This window comes from Berghia stephanieae, chromosome 1 (genome assembly GCF_034508935.2).
Source record: "Berghia stephanieae isolate SIO BIC M18660-M18661 chromosome 1, UCSD_Bste_1.3, whole genome shotgun sequence".
In the NCBI taxonomy this organism is placed as follows: Eukaryota; Metazoa; Mollusca; class Gastropoda; order Nudibranchia; family Aeolidiidae; genus Berghia; species Berghia stephanieae.
The window spans coordinates 47238480-47266391 of NC_088360.1; the positions used below are offsets into that span (position 1 = coordinate 47238480).

At 33.6% G+C, this 27912-nt stretch overlaps 1 protein-coding gene across 1 annotated transcript in view; it reads right to left on the reverse strand.

Moving 5' to 3' along the window:
- Positions 1-1368: 1368 nt before the first annotated feature.
- The window catches only part of LOC144976499 (U3 small nucleolar RNA-associated protein 25 homolog), a 42846-nt gene continuing 16302 nt past the window's right edge, over positions 1369-27912 (reverse strand). The window contains exons 10-20 of the mRNA XM_078920789.1: positions 26318-26402; positions 25003-25159; positions 23487-23580; positions 19107-19192; positions 18327-18409; positions 17825-17901; positions 10773-10850; positions 10436-10557; positions 8516-8614; positions 7551-7679; positions 1369-5445 (exon numbers count right to left, since the gene is read on the reverse strand). Of these exons, the coding sequence (XP_078776915.1) occupies positions 5349-5445; positions 7551-7679; positions 8516-8614; positions 10436-10557; positions 10773-10850; positions 17825-17901; positions 18327-18409; positions 19107-19192; positions 23487-23580; positions 25003-25159; positions 26318-26402 (1107 nt within the window). The 3' untranslated portion in view covers positions 1369-5348. The remainder of the gene's footprint in view (positions 5446-7550; positions 7680-8515; positions 8615-10435; positions 10558-10772; positions 10851-17824; positions 17902-18326; positions 18410-19106; positions 19193-23486; positions 23581-25002; positions 25160-26317; positions 26403-27912) is intronic.

Below are 27912 nucleotides of genomic sequence, written 5' to 3' on the forward strand. Positions count from 1 at the left end.
ATAGTTTGAATGAATAAAATGACAGAAACCAAATGCCACAATTTGAATTTTGAGATGCTGAGTTGGATTTATATTTTTTAGGTTTGAGTTCAAAAAAGTGTTTTGTTAAAATCTCAAATGAAGGAAATGGCTAATGACTCATCCGATGACCCAACCAAAATAGAGCTTGCACTATTCCTAGTTGGCTATAGACATGTTGTTTCACAGTCTCCGCCAGTGGACACAGGGTGTTTCGCGTTTAGTAGCCAGGTATAGAGAGTGTGCGCTTGGCTAAGTTCACAACATTGCCATACGGAAATATAACGGACCAACACACAAACTAAGTGTAACCTTAAACGTTTATAGTCTGGTTAATACAGTTTAGTGAGAATTACTCATAAACGCGGATGGCAAAAAAAAAAAAAAAAAAAAAACAATAACAAAGACCTGAGTGACGTCAACTTCATTCTATCAATAGAAAAATTATGGTGTCATTATTCGAAATACTTTTGGTCAGTTCCTCTCTGGTCCAGTGGGCATGAGGATCACATGGCCTCCGAGAGGATAAATATGGCTATGACACTGCCGTTATTTATTGGCAAATCATCATATACTTCTATCATCTTGTGTGATCGGATGAGTTAAGAAAAGATAGAAAGATACCGATGATATGAGCTGCCTGAAGAAAATGGGATGGTAAAAAATTGTTAGACATACAATTAAAGTAAAGCAACCAAGGAAAAGTAAGAAGAAGGAGAATGGGATAAAATAGGGAACAGTAGTAGATTCCAAGAGCATACCTTTAATATGCGTCCTTCGTTTGAAATCACCTTAAAGTCTCATCCAGACACCACCATTATCCCACTAAGATAAACACATTCATATGTTCACAACAAAACAAAAAATAACCATCAGTTCATACAGAAAGATGATTTACAAGGGAAAAAAATATCATCAATCAAAACTTATATATGCATTTGACTGTTTCTCTCTCAGCCACAGACTACGGCAATGGGAGATATTAAAGCAAATTATGCTTTTGCAATGCGCTGCAAGAAATCTAAAAAAAAAAACATGCCCTAAGGTTCAGGAAGGTGCTATTATACTCTCTTCCCAACAGAGACAACAGGTAGTCATTTTACCCCTGCACAGTTGTATACAGTAAGAAAATATGAGTAAAGTTCCATTTCTGAGACTCAACTTTGAAACGCCAACATAAGGACTCCAATCATCAACCCACAAGTCGCAAGTCAAGTATCCTCCCACTTCATCACAAAACCTTATACTCCCTCATGGCACAAAACAAGACTACTGTTAAGCCAGGCAACAACATCAAACTAGTCATGTGTATCAATCACTAATACGAATCAAACTAAGGCGAAACCAATATCATGATCAATTTTATTCTCATCATTATTTACATTCATTAATGGCCATGGTTTTGTTCTATGATGACATAAGGTATCTTATATGAACAAAATCATTATTCTCAAATCAATATTAAAAAAAAAAAAGATGGATTAAAATTCTAAAATATCGACCAGAACAGGAAACAAAATTTTAAAAATGTTTCTATTTATTAAAAAAAATTTTTTTTTGGAGTAAAAGGTGGTTGCTTCATAGAACGAGCTAATTTTGACATAAGTTTGGTAACCAAGAATGGTCGTACATAAATCCTCAACAGTAGTAGACTCAAGAAAAGTAAGGCCTAAGTCAAAATAAAGGGGATTTTACTGCTGAGCAGATGACAAATTGGTAATAAGCACGTATAAGGACAACAAATGATACATAAATAATTGCATTAACCACAGGCACGATAATAAAATATTAAGACATTATCTCTTTCATTCATTCCGTGTTTACAAATAATTGTGAAATGATTAACGATGAGGATGAAAATAAAAATTTAAAAAAAAGTGATTGATAACTCAATTCATGAGATGGATTTGTTTTGTAACAAAAAATACACTTGAAAGAGAAAGGCTTAAATAAATCAATTGATATTGAACCTAGAACAATTTCATGAAAACTTAAAAATGGTAACATTTATAGCTGCCTTGACACTGATAAACACTTGTTGCTGGCTATGTTCTGTCTACTTAACTTTGGCATATAGTACTTTCTGTTACATTAAAGTTTGAAATTCATATAACAAAAAAACTGTAGTTGATCAGAAACATGCAAGGGAATTGCATCACTTACATCTCCAATTCATTTCACTTTTACAGAATTCAATAAGGTTCACAGTACATCCGGATAAAAATAAGATATGTGGGCTCTATCATCAGCAGTGTTTCCATGAGTGTAGTTTTGACAGAGGACATAAAAATTAGAATTAAAAAAAATTAAAACAACCAATTATTATTTTTATTATTACTACAGTGATCATCACTTTTCTTCACACTATTCCTAGGTGACGGAATATTTTTCTATGTTTCCATAAAGGTATGCAAGGTACAGATAACTGCATTGCTTCAATATTCTTCTACTTTTCCCAATCCAATATTTTTACAACCAGAGTAAATCAATGGCAATGGCAATGCTTTCACACATAATAATTTATCGGGGACATGCGATAGTGCCATAACGTCGTAATGAAGGCTAATTACCTGTTACTACATTGTGAATCCTCGTTTGTCAGGCCATGCGAGTTGTCAAAATCACGCTTTTTGTCGACAATCTTCTACTTTTCCCATCAGATTTTTGTTTTACAACCAGAGTAAATCAATGACAATGACAACACACTTTCACACAATAAGTTTTTATTGTACAGTGTGTTTATTAGCATTCAATATATTTTTTCATATTGTAATTTTGTTACTAATTCAGTATATAAAATAGTGTAGTATAATAAATCAGTAACAAATTATTGTTGACTATTTATTTGCATTCGTGGTTACAACTGGACAGTGGTATGTACCAATAATTAGTATTAGGGTGCCATCAAATTGGGCGACCAAGTCAAATCAATAAGTTTTTCTATTTAATTTTGACAATCTAAACAAATTAAATTGCTTGATTTATAGTATAGAATCCATTCAAAAAAATTTCTGACAAGCCTTGGTCATCCCATTAGATAATTGAATATCAGATTACTGCAAGCTTGTCAGTGCTCCCAAGCACTGTGCAGAAACGCGATGACTTCTGTATCATTAATTATTATCATTTAATACTCATATAAAATTTGAAAACTGTCAAAAGGAGCAATTAAGAAAAGACGATTACAGTGCAATCCCTGGATAACGACATCGACTGGGACCGGAAAATTATGTCGTTATCCAGGGGTATTATTCCAGTTTTCAAGATGGCAGGAAAAGGGGGCACGGTGAAGCCTGTGGATACATAAAAGTGTGATGTGCGACCAGTGCCTGAGAGAAGACACGTTTCAACGTTTGAATGTGTATTTCTCCTGTTTACAAAGGGTACACCAGGTCCGCTTTCACTTTCAAATGTGTTTTGATAGTAAACAGTGCTCAAACGTTATAAAACTAAAATTAATTTAAAAAATCAAGTGCTAATATGATAAATCCGCACAAGAACACAAATGCAAACACATAGTTTTGATTTTCAACAAAATCAAATCCATGTGATACTGATGATGTGTTTTGAATACTGAAATTTTTATTCAATTGCACCAAAATTTACAAGCAATTAAACAATGGTCGGCCAATGTTGCATGCCATTTCGTCCTGTCACACAGTTTAAATTGAGGTAACAAATGTTGCTTAACATCAAGAGCTTCAAAGGCATTGGGTAAGTAAATAACACCAAGAGTCTCTTTGACTTGAAAAAAAAATGGCCAGTACAGTAGGCCCTACTCTTAATTCTTTGGACAGTCCGTAACTTTTAGTAAACATACTATTATACTGTAAGTAAAACACAATCGTATTTAAAAAAATTTTGGAAAAAAAATCCACCAAACTACAGTGCACTCTGGATACGTCGACGTTGCCTAAGTCGATTTTTACCCAAGTCGATTTTTTTTCTTGGTCCCTCCCCCTTCTTCCTATATAACATTAGTAAAAAAAAAAAAAATCCACATAAGTCGATGTCGCTTAAGTCGATGTTCTTATCACTCATGACTACAATAAAATCACAAATAAACAAGTATTTCCATTGGTTAAAAAAGCTACCAGTAAGAATTTTCCAGTGGTTAAGAATATATCCGCGAATGATTGGCTCACATCGATGTGATGTAGGTGCTTTGCCTGACGCCCGTGTTCAATGTACATAAGCAGTATTCAATAACTTTAATTTCTCCGTCTCAAATTTTACATTGTCACAACTTCAAGTTCAAGATGTTTTTTGGTACTAATCCCACGCCATCCTATGTAATGGCCCTCTTAATTAGTATCAATTTTATCAAGAATTCCAGTCAAGTCTACAACTACAATGGCAAACCTATCGCGAAAAAGGAAGATTCGATGCATTAGGAAAGTCTGGCATGCGACAGAAAATCATCGCATAGGAAATTGGCATACCAGCTATTTCTGTCTCGACGATTTACAAGAAGCACGAGCTTGACCTAGAGGTTCATACCTTTCCGCTTTTCGGGGAATAATTTCACTTAATTGGTATACATTCCACATTCAAGGCCAAAATTCTGCTTTTCACCTTTCCAATCGAAGACATTAAAAAAAAATTCTCTAGTGAAAAAAAAGTGAACAATGGCTCATTTCGTCAGCATCTCCTATGGTCAATCAACACACATTTAAAAAACTATCGTATGAACTTGTAATCTTTTCTCATTATTTACAGGACAAAGATGTCAAACTCTACACAGACTAGAAATGGTTGGCATGGCCATTACTGATGATAAATGTACCTTAACAATAGTCTTTGTTAAAAAAGTCATAAAAGGGCTATCATATAAAAGCCATTGAAATAACGATTTCTCCTCCAATAGAAATGTTTGTATTGTAAAAAGGTTAGAAGATTAGCTCTCGGAAACAGAACAGCACTATGCTGAAATAAAAACTTTTACTGCAAGTAGGTCTGTTATACTTACCAATAATTGTTAATATGAAAGTAGCAGGATGGTCCAGTAAAGACACCTCAGTTTTATTTTATTTTTAAAAAAACCCTACCTATTCGCCTTTTATTAATCTGTGACATATTTCCGAAATGCAATTGGAAAGGATGAGCATAATTAAAATGGTGAATTCAAAATATTATAACATAAATTTTGCCCAATGAACTATCCATTTCATAATCTATTGAAACCTGGTGTGTAAATAATTAAATTTAGAATTTAAAAAATTACGGTATACGATATTTAATCTATATTTGACTGACTTTTAAATTCATAATCACTTCTCAACTGATCAATAACATTTCAACAAATTTACATCAATTTATATCAATCCTTGTCACGACAATGTAATCATGTTGACATTCTTTTCAGAATTCAACATGTGTGTGGCATTCCTCTGTCCAACAATCTCCATCAACTTCTGACCTTCATATCTGAAATTAAAAAGAAATTAAAATAAATGACATGACGATGGCCTTATAATTTTAACACATGTGGAAAGCAAACTTGAAATATTGTATACAATCACTTTTTAAAGTAGGTAGTAAGTAGATCAAAGTGTTCAAAAAGAATATGACAAAAGTATTATGCAAGATTAAAAAACAAAAATTTAACAAAAGAGCAGTAGAAAATACCAGATTGGACACATGTGTACTGTATACTTCCAAATTTTTATTTCATTATGTTTTTACAAGTGCTCAATGTGCCCACCATTAAATAGCAGCACGGACAACATCAAGTCAATATAAGATTTCCTCCCGAACACATTTCAGGACATCACAGTACATTGTGGCCGTTATTCTATTTTCGTGCCATCTGCATTTGCTGGAAGTGGTCACGTAAAACCTTTGTGATTTAAATACTCTCCATAAGAAAAAGTAACACAAAATGAGATTTGGGAATCTGGCAGGTACAGCATATAGAGCAAGCACCTCTCAGACAAAAACTAAACAAATTAACATTGATATATGTTCTCATTCTGATAAACCAATTGGGGTTTATCATTTTGCCGTGTTCATTGTTGCTTGCTACAGAAAGAGAAAAAAGGGATTCCCGAAGACGAGATGGATGGATAAGGTAAAGGATGATATGAAACAACTGGGCCTAGAGTAAGATGATGCAATGAACTGAGATGCATGGAAATGTGGCTTTCATTATGGCAACCCTGAAAAATGCGGGATAAGCTGAAAGAAGAAGATTGTTGCTTGCTACCAGTGATAACTCTTGTAGCTTGATTTATTATTTTAAAAGTCCTTGATTGCTCAATATCTCAATTGAATATACAGTACAATTCGTGCCACAACGGGAGAACAGCGACTACAGGAACTTTTTAAATCCCAGTTCTACGGCCTATATAATTCAGATAAATCATGCACGGCTATAATGGGTAATATTTCTTGGAACATGGCTACAACAGGGGTGTGAGTTGCAAGTTCAGTGCCCAATTGAGAAAAGCTACTTTCTCAATAAGAAAAAAGGAAAGCACATATAACTTATGGGGAACGGAGATGGGCCAATTGAAGTTATTGTGTGTATTATCAATGTTTCTCTGTTTACTTTGTACTGACGACGCAACAAAAGGCTAGTAAGAGGTGTGAGACTGACTATTCAGCATGTTTATAGACTTAGGCCTAATGTGTTAGGTGTAGAGTGAGGGTTGTTGGACTTGTGACTGATTAGCTGACTATGCCCAATGATGAGTGAGATGGTAATGAGCTCTATGTGAAGTCTGAAGCTGGAACATTGCACTGCTTGAGCTTTGAAGTGCAGTTAGTGGCTGTCACTGGCAGGGTTGGAATGGATGGATAGCAGAGTAAAGGAGGATGGTAAAATTTAACCATTGTATGTTCCAACTCGCTGAACTAAGTGGAATGAGGGATGGTCATGGTGTGGAGCAATTAAAGGGATGGAATTAAAGCCACAATCACGTCGTATGATTTATTTACTTAGTGAGATAACTCGAAATGTGTTCCTTGCATTTTTTATTTCCCTCAGTGCAGCTACGTGGTCTAGTGGTATGACACTCAATTCGGATCGGAAGGTCCTGGGTTCAAGCCTTGCTTGGTGCCTTGCTTTACTCACATTCTCTTACCGTACTAAGGTGTAAAATGAGTACCTGGCCGTTAACAGCGTTGTCTCTGTTCGGAAAAAATTGTAATATCACCTAACAGGCATCATTTCCCGTCCTACATGTTAAATATTGCTGTTGGCCAGGGACCCCTTGTAAAGCGCTTTGAGCATGTTTAGTGGATATTGCGCTATATAAAAGCTCATGTTTGTTTTGTTTTTAAACATTTTTATGGCTTCCCTTCTAATACGGTATACACAGGGAATACGGAACTCGGCTGCAACGGGGATATTTTGCAAGTCCTACTATACTCTGTATCAGAGTTCCACTGTATAAAATAATGAAATAAAACCTAATCTTAAATTCATAAAATTACGAAGTAAAGTATGGTGAAAATAACCATTCAGTGCAATGGCCTCATTTTGTTTACTTTGTGACAACATTTTTTTAAAATACTTTCACCGAACCTACTTGGTAAAAAGACTTGTTGATGTACAGGCTTGTTTGGTAATTTCCAACAGGTTCACTAGTTCTGGATAGAAGACTGGATACTGAGGCAAGTCAAACCACACTATATGGCATGCACCTCGTAGACGGCACCTATGAGAAAACAAGTTTATATTTTGTACATTTTTTTTTTTTAGCTTTTAATCTATATCCTTTCCTTAATTAGGTTTCTTAGTATAAAGTGGGAATAGTAAGGATGTATTTTGATCAACTTAGATAATTACAAAAATAATAATAAATAATAATTAATATAATAATAATAATAATAATAATAATAATAATAATAATAATAATATAATAGTAATAATAATAATAATAATAATAATAATAATAATAATAATAATAATAATAATAATAATAATAAATAATAATAAAGAAAGAAGAAGAAGAAGAAGAAGAAGAAGAAGAAGAAGAAGAAGAAGAAGAAGAAGAAGAAGAAGAAGAAGAAGAAGAAGAAGAGAAGAAAAAAAGAAAAGAAAGGTCAGTAAGTCAGTAATTCAAGTCGATAATAATAAAAGTAATAATAACAATCATAATAATAATAATAATAATTAAATAATAATAATAATAATAATAATAATAATAATAACTGTGATGATGATGATGATGAAAATAAAAAGAAGACAATAAGAAAATAATAATATATATATATAATAAAATAACATAGTAAAAGTAAAAGAAAAAGAAAATTCCAAAGAACCAAATTTTAAAAAAAAGGTTTACCTTATCTTATAAATTGCTAGAGGAATAAATCATGAGAATGGGATTGAAAATTTGCAGCAACACCATTTAAACGTTTTATACAATTTTTTTGTTGCAATTGACAGAAGAGCAGACAATGAATTTAAATGCCTTGACAAAAATTTCAACTAAATAAAACCATTAAAAAAATTCAAATTAAAAATGATCTACTGCTTGTCAATCTTTACCTGTGATGAAAGTGGAGGCGCTCTGTGTGAAGAAGAAATGGAGCTAAAGCCTGTCGGAACTTTCTCCTGCTCTTTTTAATCTCTTTTTCATCATCGTATCTGTTAGATCACATATATATGAAATAAATTGATTGATTATGTCTGTAATAAAAAATTCAAATATGTGACTACCACATGGAGAGGGAATATACAGGTCCATTATCAATATGGATGCAGAAAAAAAACAATTATTTTCTGAGAAAACCTTCAATATGCCATGATAACCTTCCTTGATAGCTTGACATTGAATCTTAATATCAGTGATAAAATCTTAGTTATCAAATTTCAACTTCTACTTGGATTTCTATACTTGCCTATTCGTGACGATTTTGAACTCTATTTTACATAAACAGCATATAGTTCAAACAAGGACATTGTGATAAATATTTGATCTTTAAATATGGATGTTATCAACTTTACAAAACCAAATAATCTTCCATTGATTTCGAGTTGTATTTTGACAAATTGTCACCGCAGGTTTTACCATTTCAAAGCAATTTAATCATCCTATTTTTAATTGTGGATATTAGTGATTCTCAAAAAAAAATATTTTTAAACCTGTTCATTTACAAGCAAAAAAATTAAAAGTACGAGTGAATGATTCATGGACAATTTTTAGAAATAATTGATAATCATCGGCCTAGAATATTAACCCAATTATAGATGGCTATTTTCGTATTCATTATGACTCAAAAGATCATCATATAGTCATATTGCAGTCAATTTACTCAAACAAGAAGTCAGCTTGCCCATCTATAACAGGGGTACATGATAGATTGAGTTGTGGAGCTTTAAAACTGATAGGAAGAACCTAAAAGTGAAAAAATGGACAATCAATTCAAAGAAAAAGATCAATCACGGTGATTTCCAAGAAGACCATAAACTACCATAACATCAATTAACAATAGGATCAAAAAACTTATAATTCAATAATGAGCAAACATTTAAATCCCAACTCTCCTCTTGAACAATGGACCATGACTGATCATACAATGCCCTGTGGGCAAATTGTGAAATAAAAATGGCAAAACTCAAATGTTGCCGCGCTTAGAGGGACATTTTTAAGAAGCAATTTAGGAAGTTCAAGTTTAAAATTTAAAAAAATAAAACAGAATATTATGATAGGAAAATTGAGGAATGTAATACATCAACAATTTTGTTTAATATTGCTGACACCCTCTCTGGAAAGAAAGAGTAATGACTAATTTAGCAAATGACCCAACAACATATAAATCTATTGACCTTCCTACAGTTTGTGGCTTTAACTTTCAATGCAAGCTCACAAAAATTTGAGAAAAATTTGATTTGATACATAGTACTCAGTCAGTTTTTGATCCTTTAGCCATTGTAAGCTTGCTCAGTAAGTTTTCATCAGCAACTGAGGAAGTTTTTTTTTAATTATAAAATATTCACCACCTAAAACCTATGATCTTGACCCCATACCTTTGTGACCATCAAAAGCATCTTGCTCCCATTTTAACAGGCATAATAAATGAATCTCCTCAATCTGACACAGTTCTCTAATCTTTCAAAAAAGGCTAGTCTGTCCATTAAAATATGTTTCAAACATTCATTTTCTATCTAAACTACTAGAGGAAATAGTCACCAACCAGTTGAATAAGCATTTAGAAAATATAATATATTTGAACCTAATTAAGCTGTATATGTGACGCCTGCTCGACGGTTTGGTCCGAAAGGTACATTTTGGACATTTTGGCCTTTTGGTATTTATGAATAGATCATTATTTTCTCTTTAATTTGATGTTTGTTTCATTGCTGCAACATAATTTTTGGCTGAGTTATACAAGATTGAAATTGGGAGATTCCTGCAGATCTCATATCAAAATTCAGTTTTGTAAAGTTGATCAAAAATTGACTTACTCATTTATGTACAGGAACATCAAACCCTCCTCACGGAAAAGATTTCGAAGTGTGACAAAACTGAAATAATTGCAGTATATGAGTGTCCTGCGCATTCCAGCAGCATTGTGGAGATAAAGTAGCTGTTGAATGTATATGATAAAATGGATAAGGTATGTTATAGTAAAAAGAAAGTGTTCAAACTGTTTTAAAAATTTGTAATGTAGTAAATGTGACATGCATGTAAAATGTCAATATTTCAAAGTTTCACAGATGCCATATTTATACTGAATTGCTTAACAAAATTTCCAAATAATATTTGACAACAAAAAGGAAAACTGTGAAATGACGTGCTTACCTTTGTCTTGAAGTATTCAAGCTTTGCATTTCTTTGAGAAATTCCATCTGGTTTTAAACATGGAACCCTGTGGAATATCTGGAAAAAAAAAGTACTTAAAATAGGTCCAAAAATATGTTCTAAAATTATTCTACTCATAACCAAAGAGTTATATTTTGTTTTGTAACTATATCTTTGAGAAATATAATTAGAAAATTAAACGAGACTTACCTGTAAGTTGAAGTTTGATTGGGATTTTATAGACCCAAGAATATTCTTAGGCCTTGACCGAGAGAAAGCGTCCCTGCACATGCGCAATCACTATTTAAAGCTAATAGGCTACAATAGCTGTTACCATCAATTATCTAATTTAAAAGACCTCAAATTGATTTGCAATTTTGCAAAACGATGTATACATTCATGGGGTGGGATAAAATTGGGAAGGGCGGTCAAGGCCTAAGAATATTCTTGGGTCTATAAAATCCCAATCAAACTTCAACTTACAGGTAAGTCTCGTTTAATTTTCTAATTTTATAGACCCAATGAATATTCATATGGCCTTGCCCGAGACTTTAAAGCCGTAACAGCTATTGTAGCGATCCAATATATAAACGGACATACACAATTATAAGCATATTCTTTCATTATGCTATATTAAAACGTTAAAACCTATGATAAAAGGAACGATGTCCTAAGCCATGAGGTTCCATATCTACTTTCATTCAGTATGTAAAAAGTTTTTCAAAACTATTGCAGCCTGTGTCCTAAGCCAGACACTGCATAGATAGTTATGATATACATTCATAACTCTGTGACTAAATTCAGACACAGGTTAATCATGTTTAATCTATTTGCAGCCTGTGTCCTAAGCCAGACACTGCATAGATTGTCAATGAGGTATTAAATATAACTCAGTCTGTGATTCCACCAGACACTGAGTAACAAGGTGCCATATTATGATTTCAGTAAAAATTACTGTAATTGGTCGTTGGTGTTTTCATTATCAGCCTGTTGTTAAATCCAGACACTGATAATTATGTTCATAATAAGGATAAATTACTCACATCAACGTGCTTTCCGTAACACTGCTTTCCCAAATGCAGTCCCATCATCTTTTACAATTGGTTTATTGTAGAATTTAGCAAACGTCTTCTGACCAGACCATGCTGCTGCCTTAAGTATGACAGAAATATCTACATCTTTAGTAATAGCTGACGTGCTCGCAGCCCTGGTGCTGTGTGCTTTGAATATTTTTGTATTTATTCCCGACTTCATAAGAGTCAATTTAATCCATCGACCGATTGTTTCCTTAGTTACCGGTTTATGTGGACATGCATAACTCAAAAACAGTTGAGATGAATTTCTAAACGGTTTAGTTCGTTTTATATATTCTCGCAAATATGTTACAACACATAATCGTTTATTAGATGGGTATCCCGGTAATACTATGGAATTTTCATTATTTTTCGGGGTATTATGTTTCAATAATTTAGAAACATGAAAGATGGCCCGAGCTTGTGTAATATGACACTCTTCTAAATTTAACGAGTGAATGGTTTGGCATCTTTGTCCAGTGACTAAGGCACATAATGTGACTAATTTGAAAGTGAGCATTTGTAAAGTTAATTCCTTACAAGGTGAGCATTTTTCCAAAAAATTTAACAATATTGAAACGTCCCAAATTTTGGTGTATCTTGGTTTGCTTGGGTGAGCCAAGAAAATACTTCTCATCAAACGTTTTATTTTGTTATCATCTCCGATGGAAGGTTGGTCGAAAATGCAAGATAATGCAGAACGAGCAGTATTAACTGCACTATAACAAAGTCCTTTTTTAGAAAGGTGTAATAAAAACTCTAGACAGTGTGAAACACTATATTCCTCGACATCCCATTGTTTATCAGAACAAAATTCTATCCATTTCTTAAGGTAAACATTGTATTGTTTAACAGTATTTGGTCTCCAGCCTTTCATTAAAGTCTTGACAACTCGTCGGGACAACCCTTGTCTTTTGAAATTGTTCCTGATAAGACACATGCCATCAGTTGGAGTTTCGGGTATAATGGATGTACTGCTGAGTGGTTTGATGGTAAAATTAACACATTTTTGGCTTTCTTCAGAAAAAGAGGAGGAAGGCACATCATTTCCATAAGTTTTGGATACCAAGGGGCTATTGTCCAATGTGGCACGACCATTAATATCTTTGTACTTTGGTCTTCTTGGATTTTCCTGAGAATCCTGGAGATAAGATTAAATGGTGGGAAGATATATCCGTAAGTATCCCATTTATGTTGAAATGAGTTAATGGCGCAGGCTTCAGGATCGGGATAAAAGGACATATATATAGGTAATTGTCTGTTTGCACGAGAAGCAAACAGATCTATTTCAGGGCATCCAAATTTCTCACATAACCTATCAAAAACTTCTGGGTGTAATTTCCATTCTGTATGAATTCTAACTTTCCTACTGTGTGAATCAGCTATATTTGATTTTCCAGCTATATGACAAGCAGACAACCAGATTCCTCTTTCTTTACACCACAAGATGATTTGTTTAGTATAATAGTTAACAAGTCTAGAATGTGTACCCCCAAGATTATTAATGTATGAAACGGCAGTCTGATTATCCATTTGGATCTGTATATGACAATTCTTAAAATCACATAGGGACTGAATACCCAACAACCCTGCTTTGATTTCGAGAACATTTATGTGGAGTTTAGACTCCTCTTCTGTCCACATGCCGTGTGTATTTCTATCATTGAAAACTGCCCCCCATGCATAACTAGATGCGTCTGTTTGAATAGTGAAATCTGCATTACCATGAGAAATCATTTTCCCACTATAAACTCCCTCTTTAATCCACCATTGTATTTCTTGTACACATTCTTCATTAAGAGTGGTATAGTTATTAAAATTATAATTTGTCTCTAATGATTTGATTTTAAGCATTTCCAGTTCTCTATAATATAGCGGGCCATATTCAACCGCTGGGAAACTAGCCACAAAGACTCCAATTAATCTTGCTAATTCCCTTACTGTAAGGGAGGTATGACTCATCACATTCTTTGACATCTGGATGATATGATTTCTTTTATCCTCACCTAAACTTATTTTCATCAGTGTCGAATCTAGAATGAAACCTAAATGTAATAGCTTTTGCGTAGGTTCATATATAGATTTATCAGAGAGTTCAAAACCTAACGACGTCAGAAGTTGCTTCGTAATTATAACGTTTTCCTGACATGCTTTATGATTAGAGCCTTGTAGATAGAAATCATCAATGTACACACTAGACAAAAAACCTCTTTGTCTCAAAAAACCTAACACTGGTTTTAAAATTTTGGTAAACAGTCTTGGGCTATCTCGAAACCCCTGAGGCAAAACCATGTATTTATAAACTTGACCCTCAAACATAAATTTTAAGTATTTTGTAAAATCGGGGTGCATTGGAATGCTATGAAAAGCATTGGATATATCAATACATGCCATGTAGCAATTTTGTTGCATGAGATTAAGGCACGTAGTTAGTCCCTCCATCTTGAAGTGAGTAAATTTAACAAAATTTTTATTCAAGCATTTGAGATTAAGAATCGGTCTGTATTTGTTGTTATTCGATCTTTTCTCTCTTAAGAAAATATTATTCATGTAATCTCCCTCTTCAACAGTGCTTTCCTCAATTACTTCTTGTTTCAATAATTCTCCAATTATAGCCCTTAATGCTATGGTTTCCTGTGCATTAAATTTCAATTGATGGGGAATTTTATTTTGAATTGGTGGAGAAATGAATTGGATTTTACAGCCTTTGACACATTGTAAAATTATTTTGTCTTCTGTGATTTTTTCCCAATTATGAATAAAATGCCTTGTTCGACCACCTAAAGCTAAATCGTTTCCTTCACTTACATTTAATATGGTTTGTTGCGACGACCCTGTTGTCGAGTTTTGTTGCTGAAGTTCTGGTATTTGTTGTTGTTGTTGTTGTTGTTTTTGTAATGTTTTCCCCTGTTGTTGTACACAGGGTTTTTCCCGTCTAAAAAAGATAACCTTTTCTTTAAAAAGAACGGCTTGTTTTGATGTCTTTGGTATGGTTTGACACGATTGACTCTTTGAGAAACCTTCAGGGTTTCCGAGACATCTTTGACTTTTTCTGTCAATTGTTTACCAAAAAGAGAGTCCTCGCACGGATACTGCTCCGAACACAATGACGAGAATTCCAATTTTACTTCAGATTTAAAATTCTGTCGTCTATGTAAATCCAGGCTGTGTGACCCGTCTGCTAATAACGCCACGGAATCTGCACAGGAATTAGTGATGGAGTCTATATCCTGTTGACAAACTGACTCTATATTTATTTTGGTCAGTTTTTCGAAACACATCGTCATGGCGCATAAGCTTTTCATGAGTGTTGTTTGTATTTTTTGAATACTCGAGTCAGTTTGTCTCGTCTCTTTTTGAACCATCTTAAAAATTTCTGGATTACAAGTAAGAGTCTCCATTCTGCCACAATTTGTCGGTTTTATATATTTTTGAAATAGTTGGTCCCTATCCGATATTTTCATTCCGTTGCACAGGATATTATTAATTCCCTTTGCTAGGTCCTCGTTAATTAGAGGCCCTTCAATTTCCTTTGTACCTGAAACGTCTTTAAAATAGGAGATCGATGAAGACGTTTGTGCTTCTGACACTTCGTCTTCTTGTCCATCATGAACATTGTTAATTATTTGGTAGTCATTCAGCGTGTCACATTCTGTCACCTCCTTATCGTATGCATTTTTTAACTCCGTGACAACCGGAATGATCGCCATGAGTTTATTCAGTTGTTGTTTAATTTCTGAAAGTTCGCCGTCGCCACCATTATCTGATTTTTTATTTCTCTTTACTTTGGAAGGCTCGCCCTTCTTCCTACCTTCAGTCTTACTCGACACATCACTCCTATTTTCACCGTCATCGCTGTTATTTTTGGTTTCATTGTTATTGTTACACGCCGTCCTGTTAAGGAATTGGGTCAGTGGGGCGTCCGACGCCATTGTCTTAATTAATAAGTGCAAGCGCGAAATCACGCACGATAAAATGAAATCGATAACAATCCACTTAATATCTTAATAATTGAAGAACAAAATCATGATCCACGAATCATCACATGATAATTTAAGCACAAAATAATATATTTTCAATAACTATTCATCAATATAAGTAGGTAATTAATTTTAAATCCAAGAGAATTAAAAACACGATGATTGCTTTGCAAGGTTCACTTTTTAAGTGATTGCGCATGTGCAGGGACGCTTTCTCTCGGGCAAGGCCATATGAATATTCATTGGGTCTATATAATAAACAGGGTTCCCACTCAAAACCCATTTCAAAATTCAAGATTTTTTTTTCAAGACCAACAGTTTCTCCACAACTAAATTTTTGTATTGACTGAACTTTTGTTTCAAATAAAAGTAGTCAAGTCAATGTCTTCATTCAAACTGGCAGAGTGGTTTTTCATTGCCATTCTCACACACCACCAAATCTCAGCATCAATGACATCGGACTTACACACAAAACTATCTCTTGATGAAGGCTTTAGCATCACCTGTGCCTGCGTTGAATCAGAAGCGCAAGAGCTAGTAGACGTTGACGGCTTTGCAACAAAGTTGAGTAACGACCTCCTGTCACTCCAAGATATAGCCAATGCTAGTGACTTGTGATTGTTCCCTTGCATTTGGGAAGTCAAAGCAGACCTGCCCATGGCCTTGATATAAATAGTCTTTTTACACAATATGCAGTACGTTTCAAGATTGTTGCTAGTATTATTTAACCAGTCTTTGAAAGCTGGATATTTGGTCCAGAACTCCTGGAATGTTCCACCAGGCATGATTAGCAGGTTAACTTAACAAAGCTTAATCAGTGATGTTAATATCAATTTATCAAAAAGGAGGAAACTTTCTCGGTCTCTCAAACACAAGCAAAATGTAAAAATAACAGGAATGTTTTGTATTATGTAATATATGACTACTAGTGTAAATCCATTCTTATCATTAGACATAAATTTACTTTTTGTAAACATTTAATGAATTGTCCTTTTCACATAACATTTTAAAGGCCTACAATAATATTCAAAGTAAAGGCCAGTGTTGTTTTCTTTTGGTTTTTACTTTATAAAGCAGGCTACAATATCTTTGTTACGGAAACCTAGTGGTTATGCAGCTTATAAATACAACCAAATAATCTCTCAAATTTCAAACCATAGTCCAAAGGCAAAAAAAAAGAAGAGTAAACAAAGCCAATCACCATTGCTTTATTGTATCTCCGTATTACCAGATTATTTAAAGGATGGTTGCGAGAGGGAGGGAGGGAGGGAGGGAGGGAGGGAGGGAGGGGGAGAGAGAGAGAGAGAGAGAGAGAGAGAGAGAGAGAGAGAGAGAGAGAGAGAGAGAGAGAGAGAGAGAGAGAGAGAGAGAGAGAGAGAGAGAGAGAGAGAGAGAGATAACGGAGAGTCAGAGAGACAGAAATTAAAAAGGCAATAGGCACCTACATCAGAGAAAAAAAATCAAAACCCATTTATCCCTCCCCATCAACTAATCAAAGAACGCCACTGGTCTTCTGTATCAACTGTGTTGTGACATCTGGCGCCATTCTGTCTGACCCAACGTCATAAAGACGGACCGTCAACAAATTTCACGAGGCTGAGCACAGGAGTCAAAATATGACATAAGACATTATGGTGATATTGTAGTTTTGAGGAAAATGTTTGACACAGCAAATCCAGCTGAAAAATTCTGAGAAGTTCCCAAAATCCCGGAATTCCGCGGAAGATTATCATCACTGCTTAATAAGTAAATAGTAAGATATCAAACTTCAGGTTTATGACCACACCTGAATTGAAAGCTCCCGACTCAGACAAGAAAAATCAAGACCGTTTTTTCCCGGTCTTGAAGAAATTTAAAAATTCAAGACCACTTCCCGACTGAGTGGGAACCCTGAATAATGCAAGCATATTCCACTAATTTATGATCTCAAAACCAGGGTGTGGAATTCAAGTCCTATGTTTAAGACTAGTCTTCATAATCTATATATATATATATTTACCTGAGGAACATCTGAAAGACAAGAACGCAAGGATCCGACTTTTTCATTTTTCTCAACCATTATTTTACCGCTATAATCTGACAGAAGAGTTAAGGAAAACTAAACTGATATGAAAAAGAGACAGAGAAAGGAATTCAAGTACAAAACAAAATGATAAAAGATGCTTCTACTTTTAATATTCTACAAACTAAAAAAAAAATTGATTAAAATAAATATAAACAAACAAATGGACAAAAGAAATAAAATAAAGATATAAAAGAAAATAAAGAAAGAACAGAAAAAAGAAAAATTAAAAAGAAGAAAAAAGACTCATTCGATACATTTCCTCTTTTTCAAATTGAAATAATGTAAATAGCAGATCAAAGAGGCTCCAAAACTTTAAACAAATAAATTTTAATTCATAACAAACATTTCTACTGTTTTCATAATTGTCAGTTTACTAAAAATAGACTTCAATTCTTTTTCAGATCACATTCTCATTGGAAAAAATAACAAAGGATACTGTGGCAATACTTGTTGAAAACACTGATAAACTCTGGAAGCAAAACACAGCTGAAAATGATGGTTTGACGGAAATACTTACTCCTGTGGGAGAGAAAAGATAAAGTTCAAGTCAACAAATATTGGTTTTATAAAAAATTTCAAATGCATTCGATCCAAAATGATTACCATCACGTTCATAGCAAATATTTTGAAGAAAAAAGAAAAAAAAGAAAGACAAAAATAAATAAATAAAACATATACACACCAAATAAATAACGCTCTCTCTCTCTCTCTTAGCCCCCCTCCTCCTCCTTGCAGCATATAAGATTAATATCTAGTCAATTATTTTGAGTGACTTATTACACTAAATAGGAGTAAAAGGTTGACATATAAATAATGATTATCATTCATTAAAAAACAGTTCTAATGCCTGAAAGCAAAAGTTACTATGAGGAATTGACAATTTGAAAAGAATATCAGACATAAAGAATCATACCAGACACAGTTGTGTTGTAATGAAAAAATTCTTCTTCACAATTTAAAAAAAATGTGTGTAGCAAAAATAAACAAAACAAATTAGGATTTTAAAGTAATAAACACCACCAAAAAAAAAAAATTCTTTATATTTCTAAACAACAGTACATCAATAAAAACTTCAAGAGAACGATGTTGATGCATGGCTATTCCCTCATGAGGACTGGTTATTATTTAAATATTTGTTTTGTAATTAAATTAAAAATGTTTTGTAATAAAAATTAAACAAATATCAACAAAAACTAGTCAACCATCTATAACTCACAGGCCATCAATTGCCCACATCCTGACACGAGAAAAGTCAACATTATGTGAAGCCTTTGGTTGCAAATGGAAATGCTGCAGTGAATGCTGTGGAAGGAAGACAAAACTAATGATAAAAATGATTTTAAAGGTTTTATCTAGAAAACATTTGGTATTCACAATTCACATCTTATAAGCACTTAAGGACTCATTGTTTCAAAAGATATTAACTCGAACTACAGTTCACTCTGCTTAATCGCACATCGGTTAATTGCACATTCCGTTTTTACTCTACACATTCCCGAAAAACGGAATTTTTTCTATATAATCCATCTGCTAAATCGCACACCTTCTCCGCTTAATCTCCACACCTTGATTCCATCTTGATTGGACCTATCAGTGATGAACTAACAACTCAGGAGCTACTGGACTCTGTTCAGCCACACAAAAGACAACACCTGGATAATGAAAATGAAGAAGAGTCATCAGACTGTCTTCCTCACAAATAATTAAAAACTTGACATAGTGGACAAACTACGTCGCTTCATCCAAGAAGAATGCTTGACAGATGATTGACTAACATTGTCAAGATTGCAAACAAGGGTTTATGAACAGCTTACTATTCTTACAAAAAATATTTTGTTGTCAATAAAACTGAAAAAGAAAGAAAAAAACCCTGAAAAACAAAAAGAAAAGAAGAACCCCCCCCCCCCCCAAAAAAAAAAAAAAAAAAAAAAAAAAAACAAAAACAACAAACTCCTAACAAACAAACACAATAAAGAAATACAACAAACAAACAAAAAAGGCTTCTAATGAGGCCATGTCTTGAACATGATGGTCCCAAGCCTGTAGAAAACACTTATATAGCAAGACATGTAAAGTATGAACCATAGTTTGTAATTCCGTGCTGATGATAACAAAAAGTGAAAAAGGAGGAAAATTTGAATGATTGCCTTTAAGTAGATACCACAACAGACGTCATTTTTGTGGCAGAAAAAAAACCTATATATTTTGCATCACGCGTCGAGAAAAGGACTAATTTTAAACCGGGTCATTCAACCATTCATACCTCGGCCATTAAAAAACCTACAGAGCTAAATTTGGTATCATCTTAAAGAGAAATGTTTCAGCTTTATTCCTATACCACTTCAAAAATAAAAAATGGACATTAAAGGTTCAAAAAATACTGTTTTAAAACTTTAAAGCAGCTAAAAATCCCAACATATTATTGATATAAATTTTGAACCGAGTCTATCTAAAAGGCAAACATCTTATCTCTACTTCTACCAATTTGTTTTAATGAAGGTTGTGTCATGGCTGAGGTATCGCATTTTAAAAAAGCCCACTAAATCCTTGTTTTCAGCTTTGGGTGTTATCTGATTTTTTTACACCTGATTGTAGTTTGTAACAGCACGCAAAATGCTGTGAGAATGAGATCTCAAATTACTGAACAAAAAGAAAAGAGTTCACATGAATATTTTATTAAAGTATCTTCATAGTTTATGTTTTAGATAGTTTAAAACAAAATGAATATGACAAATGTTGTTATTTCAATTGATAACTCGGGTAGGTAAGTGGGTATGTTTTAATGATGGAACAGCCTAAATAAACCCCTCATTTTTCCGGTTTTTATTAACTTGTAATCTTTTTTGGATGACTTCCTAGCCTTGATTTTCATTGAACGATGTTTTGTTTTTATCAATTTATACATGTAATTTTTTTCATATCTGGTTTGTCTCTCGATGTTTATTTATTTTAAACAAAAAACAGGGGACGAATTTATACACACAGTCTCCACTCATGGTGGCCATGTTGTTTCTATGACAAAATTATTGTTTGACCTCATTAGAACTGAAGTAGATTTTTACGGTCGAAGGTGTAATGTCGTTTTAAAATCAATTGCATAGGAATACCCACTACTTGTATTTTATAAATAGACAAAAGACACACAATGATCCGTCCCAATGTGTTAGAGAATTGAAAAAGCATTGCTATTGTTTATTTTATTTGGGAAAAGCGGTACCTGTAATGGTTATAAGATTGGAGAAATAAGACTTCGAAGTGCCACTTTGTTTTCTAACAGTTTTTTTTTCCTGATGCTTTCATGATAGTGATAGACTATGTAAAGGAACAATAAGAGTTACTAGTGGATAATGAAGCAGTATATCTGTAAAAGTTAAATAATAATTCTTTCCGCCATTAAAACTGCATCAAAATGGATAATAGGATGATGTGTATTTATTTGTTTTTGTTTGCTTATTTTTGATATTTTTTTTTCTTGGTATATTTTTGTTTTAAATCGGGAAGAGATTAAATTTAAGACGAGAAAAGAAGCAAATAAAGAGATCTTTTTTTCAGTTTTGGTTTTGGTGAGATTTGCGATACCTCAATTCGTACAATACTCGCCTCTCAAGCAAAGGGACATTAATCATAAATAATCGGATGGCTAGGTCTTTAGGGCGTGTGTGGCGGAAAGTACTTTATTTCAGACTAGCGTCCTATCTAAAGGGTAGCAGTTCATTCAGTAACACAGAAATCAGGATACAGTCACGCATCATAGACCTTAAGGCACTAAAAGACTTTGGGATGGTAGGGGGTTGAGGGCGCAAAAGACCCACCTGCTGGGCACAAGCAAATGTCCGTATTAGAGGAAAGCACTCTACTGCCAACGTATATATCGATACCCTCCTAATAACAGACAAAGAGATGATTTACAGTGGAGAAATCATCCCCCATTATAGGAATAATACATTTTACTGCTCCCTTTCGGTTAAGGATCCCAGAGAGGGCCAAGGCAAAACCAAGCAATATAAATACCAGACAAGTCCATAAAGTAGAATGGAAGTGAAAACAGACATTCCGGAAGTAAAAACATGATGTCTTGAGATTATAGGGGTTTCTTAAGAGGTTGATTTATTATTTTATGCTGGTGGTTCGAACAGTGTGCTTTTCATTCATGATTTCATGTTGAATTTTGAGAAGGAAATATTGACTTTACCAAAAAGTTAAGATGATTTTTTCATTCAGCAGGTCTGGTTTCCTACAGCATGTGATAATTTTCTTCTATCTTCATTTTGAGAGATTAAATAATCTTTTATACATTTTGCTCGTGATTATAGCTATTTTTCTACCACATGCAAAATTGCGTGTTTCCTGATGTTCAGTTCTTTATTTTTCAAAGACCATTTGAAGAAAATGTCTGAAAAAAATTAGATATCTTCCCTGGAGTACTCTCTACCCGTTGATGTGAATTACATGTCATTTTGTATGATCATTATGTTAAAATAGTATATGGAATATGCTATTTCGTCATGCTGGAGTCCAAAACATTTACTTTCGCGAGTGTTTTGGGGAATTTTCAACAGACTGTAGATTTAGAACAAAATTAGTGTCTGGTTCAAATCTTGTTTATTTTATTTACCTAGTCACGCTGCTTTAAAAATGTGTATCACAAGTATGATGAATCTTTTCAGTGGTTAGTTACATGACGTCAAAGTTGGAACATTTTCTTACATCAATTGGCAAGCAAAAAAATTCTAAGTTCTTGAAAAATGAATTGGCTCTCAATTTCTTATTTATGTATGGATTTTCAAAATTTAAAAAGTGTTTTCCATGACTATCAGAATCCTTTATGACTATAGTGAGAAAAGTCAATTTTAAATATTTTAAAATTGTCTCTTGTGGTACCTATTTTAAGCCCCATTTTTTCTTACACCTGCTTTTAGAGCAATTGAAATGATAAACTATCATTGATACTCTAACTAACTTCTCGAGAGTGGGAAACTACACCTATTTGTTCCAACAACACATCTCTCACTGCCAGTACATTGGATTGGGGAGCAAACATTTTTTTAAAAGGAGGAAATTCGTCCCTTGACTCTAAAACCATGGATTTCCTCGGATTCCAGGAAACCCCTCAGCACTGGTAATTATCATTATACATCCAGCCACTGTCAGACAACAGTAAAGACGTATTTTTGTGCTTAAGAAATGAACATTCACACTAGTTTTCAGTTTGTACCATGTAGCCTTTGTATGATATTAATTTTATTACTTGCTACCAAAGTCAAGATAAATACATCGCAGTGACAGAGGCAGTGGGAAGTAAAGCATTAAGAACAATCATTAAGAGCCATAAGATCCACAAAGCCAGACTCTATACAGGTTTCTGTATCATAAAATCACAATTGCATTGGACAGGTCACTAGTTATCCCTCCTTTAAAAAAATAGTTAATTGAATAGCGAAATAAACCCACCCTGACATGACATATTAGATATTAAATTCAGTAGCACATCTTTATAAAATAAATTGCTCAGCATACTACCATTCCTTAAATCATTGTGAAGCAGTAGCAACATAAAAGTGAATAGTAATAAAGACAGAGTTGAGTTTTCACTTACAACAATATGATCCCAGTTTTGCATCATATACACATCTGTCTGGTCCATGATTAGCATCTCAATGGAAGATAAAAACTCAAAATCTCGTTTCTCTCTGAAAAAATGTAATTAAAAACGAAAATCTGACAACACATTTAAAAATTAGATAATATAAAGTCAACTTCCTCTTCACACCTTCATTACAACAAGAACCCAATAAAAATCATAAATACATTACTTTTTCTCTGCCATCTATCTGGGCTTTTAAGTAATGTATTGATGTTTTATTTGTTTTGTTTTTTGTTGTTGGCTGAAGAACAGTCTTGAGCTTGCAATGTTCCGTGTTTGGTATTATGTACTCTTTTGAAGCTGTTATAATTATTTTTGTTTGTTACTTTCTAGCAGCTAGTTTAGTATCACTTAATATTATTTTCTCTTAGAAATAATTATTCTGAAATGTAATTTCAGCATGTTGGATTCAATTCGACAACAATACAGAAACAAATCCTGTTTCATTCTCTTATCACCTTTAAGACAAAGCAGTTTTCAAGCATTAATGAAACTCTGATAGAAAATTGAAAGTCTATGACTGTTGAGGTTCATCTTCTTATCACACAAATTGTTTTCAAACAGTAGCCACTCTTTGTTCCATGATTGTGAAAAATAGAGAAAGTGAGAAAGAGAGAGAGAGTGAGAGCGAGAGAGAGAGAGAGAGAGAGAGAGAGAGAGAGAGAGAGAGAGAGAGAGAGAGAGAGAGAGAGATGGATTTTGGAACATTCATAAGAACTGTAAATGTATTGAAAAATAGATAAAACCAAAGATAACTAAGCATATAGTCCAAATTGTCAGATTCTCTTTAATTTCCGCAAATGAAACCAATAATGTGAGCGTTATAGCGCAATATCCACTAAACATACTCAAAGTACTTTACAAGGTGTCCCTAAACACTTGCAACTCTTAATAGATCGAACGAGTCTTGATGTATGTTAGGTGATATTACTATTTTTTTTTTCAAACAGGGACTATGCTGTTAACAGCCAGGTATTCATCTTACACCTGATGACGATTAGAGAATGTGAAAAAAGAGCCTTTTTTAAGGACAACTATGCACTGCTCAGAACAGGATTCAAACCCTAGACCTCCCAATCCAAAGGCGAGTGTCATACCACTAGACCACATAGCTGTAAAATCAAAATATTTTGGCTCATAATTGTGATCCCACATGCGCTTGTAGAATGTGTTCAAGCATACCCCCCCCCCCCCCCCCTCAGCAGACCTGCCAAATTGAAAACTCCAAATTTAGTCATTTTTATGTCAATTTTTTGTAATTTGACAAGGAAATTCGTAATTTCTGAAATTGAGTATGAACAACCACAATATTATTATTATCATCATTATTATAGTAGTAGTAGTAGTAGTAGTAGTAGTAGTAGTAGTAGTAGTAGTAGTAGTAGTAGTAGTAGTAGATCTCAAATAAGGTTTAAACTTAAATTGCGATAATCTTGTATAAAATTTGCAATGTAGCATAATTACTTACTTTGTGGCACTAATAAGAGACCTTAAACCAAGTGGAGAAGCAAGAATTATGTCTGATCCATATCTTTTGGTATACAGTTTTAAACTTGACTTTGAAATACTCAATCCTATCATAAAGTTGTCATCAATGTTTCCCTCAAAAAGTTGGGCATAGTCCTCTGTGAAAGCAGGAAAAAAAGGTTGCAATTATCACAAATTGCATGTATTTAATTTAGACACAAATGTTTAAGAAAGACTAGAAATCATAGAACTATCATATTATTGGATGACTTAAAACATGAAGAAACAAACAAACAAACAAAAAAGTGAAAAATTAGCCCTTTAATCAAAGTCAAAATAAGCTACAAACCACTTTCTAGTGTAGTAATTGCAGATTTATTAATAAGGGTTTCATAATACTCGCTAAACACATATTTACATTCATTCATCCCATTTCAATTATCAGAAATGTTACTTTAGCTTGTTAAGAGAGGGACTAAATAAAGACATTAAGTGCATAATACAGTGCCAGAAAAATTAAAGAATCAGTTTATCTAACCTGGAAACAAACTTCTATATCTCTATTTTCCAGAATGTGCATTATTACACCACTAAAACTGCCCAATCACTAAGACGCCTTAACAATCTTTGCAAACAAGTTCACATATAAAGATGTTAAATCTCTTTCTAATATAAGGGAACAGAAAGCTTAGAGTATGCCAACCAACCTCAATGATTTAAAAAGATTTATTATATTTTTCGTAATTTATTAGCTGCTTGTCTCATATTTTTCTCAAAAAAATCATATGTTCACACGTGCAAAATTCCAAAATTTCAACCACACCATTTGCAGATTTATGGAGACTTATTACGAGACAATAAACCCTATCTCCTCCACTTTTTTTCACTTTTTGTTCTCAACCTTGACTTTTTGCTTTTGGCATAATTTGGTTAACATTCCCATATTAAACCTTTTGGACCTCGAGGCTTATCAAAATATGAGAAATACAAGTTGGCAAGTCTGCCAAGCCTTTAAAAATATAAATTAAGCAATTCATTAGAAATGGAAAATTTGGACTATTAAGAAGACAAAATCAGCAGAATGAATATGTAAACAGAACAAACAATGACAAATTTCATAAAAAGATATTTAAATGTAAACAATTTCATTTTCCAACTTCCAAGAAGTAATCACAAAAATTAGAAAATTAAGACAGAGAATGAAATAGAATTCCATGAGGAGGATAGAGTTCATCCATTTATTGTTGGTAAACCTTACAGTAAAATGTTTGTAGAAGATGTTGACTGAGTAAAATTTCCCATGAAAACAAATTTACCTGCTTTATGACTACTGCCACAGACTTCTGTCTTTTCTATTTCTGAAAATTCATCAAGAAACCGTTTCAAACTACCGGCTTTCACCTGTCAGAAAAGAAGAAAATTTGGGCCACTTTGTAACATTTTATCTTCTGGGACAAATTTAATAGAATAAGAATTTTGTATTCAGAGGTTAGGATAGTAGGCGGCTAGGTGTGAACTTGATTTGTAAATTTGTATAATATTCTTTTAATTTTGAATCTTCTTAAGGCAAGGAGGAAGACTAATATTGATGTTGCTATTGTCACTACTAAAACCCAGATACAGCTGGACAGAAGGAGAAAACAAAATGAATAAATCGGAAAACATCAATGGAGGCAAATTCTCTGCCATTGATGGAAACAAAACAGTTTTGTTAGTCTTGTTTGTTTTAACATTGTAAAGGTGATGAATTTTTTTTCCCAACAGAAGAGATCAGAGAGCGTTGTGAGGATTGTTTTGTGGCAAATGAGGAGGCAATGCTGGCAATTCTGCTACTGTATTTTCCATTCCTCATGGGTGATCTGATTTCTTTTTGGTACTCTTTTTTCCCCCTTTCCACTCAACATTAAATTCTACAGTGTTTTATAGAATGAACTACAAAAACACAATATGTGTTTTGAGAGGTGCATTACTGGTGAAAACTCTTGCCCTACAGCAGTTGTTATTCTTCATCAAAATTCTGGTATTTGGACTGTTGATTTTCATACCCAGAAAAAAATGAGAGATATTAAACTTAAATATTTTATGAACCGTTTCGTCTTAGCAGGACTCACTTAGAAGGTTGGAAAAATGCCTGTGAAAATGCGAAAATATTATTGCATATCAATGATTTCAAATCAACAACATTAAAATGTCAAAGAAGAAAATTGTGACATCTTTGGAACCAGAAACATATGTATATAAACTCATTTCATTCATGGAAACTTCCAGGTTAGGTTGTCTCTCCTGCATTTACATTAGAAAAATTATTGACTCTTGTGGTGCATGGGATGCATTTTGTAATTCTAGCCCTTTCTGAATGTCAAAGTTAACAGGATGATGTCACATTTAGATGCCCCCCCCCCCCCATCTCCCTCCCTCCCTCTCTCTCTCTTTCTCTCTCTGTAGTTCCTTAGTCCTTAACCAATATGTTTTAGGAGATTATCCATGTATGCATTGTGTTCATATGTACATGAGTAGGTAGACAAATTCATAGGTGCTCTGTGATTCCAAATTGCATATAGCTACATGCTTTTAAGACTCAGTGTGTATGTGTGTACGCATGCATGCTTGTAGATGATGAAATGCTGTGGATGAGAATTTCTGAATTGTAAAGCAACTTTTAGCATTTATAGTGGAATAGACACTATAGAATTTTATTATCATTATTATGCATTTGTAGGTATGGATAATTCCCTCTCAAAATTACCACAAAAGTTGTTACCAGACACAGAGAGGCAAAATTGTGGCCCAGCTGGCAATACGATCACTTGTGTAAGGTAATGGAATACGGAATTTCTCCATTCATCTCCCTTTTGGCAATTGTTAAACATATAACTTTTTATCACCTTTCTATCCACCCCCCCCCCCCCTC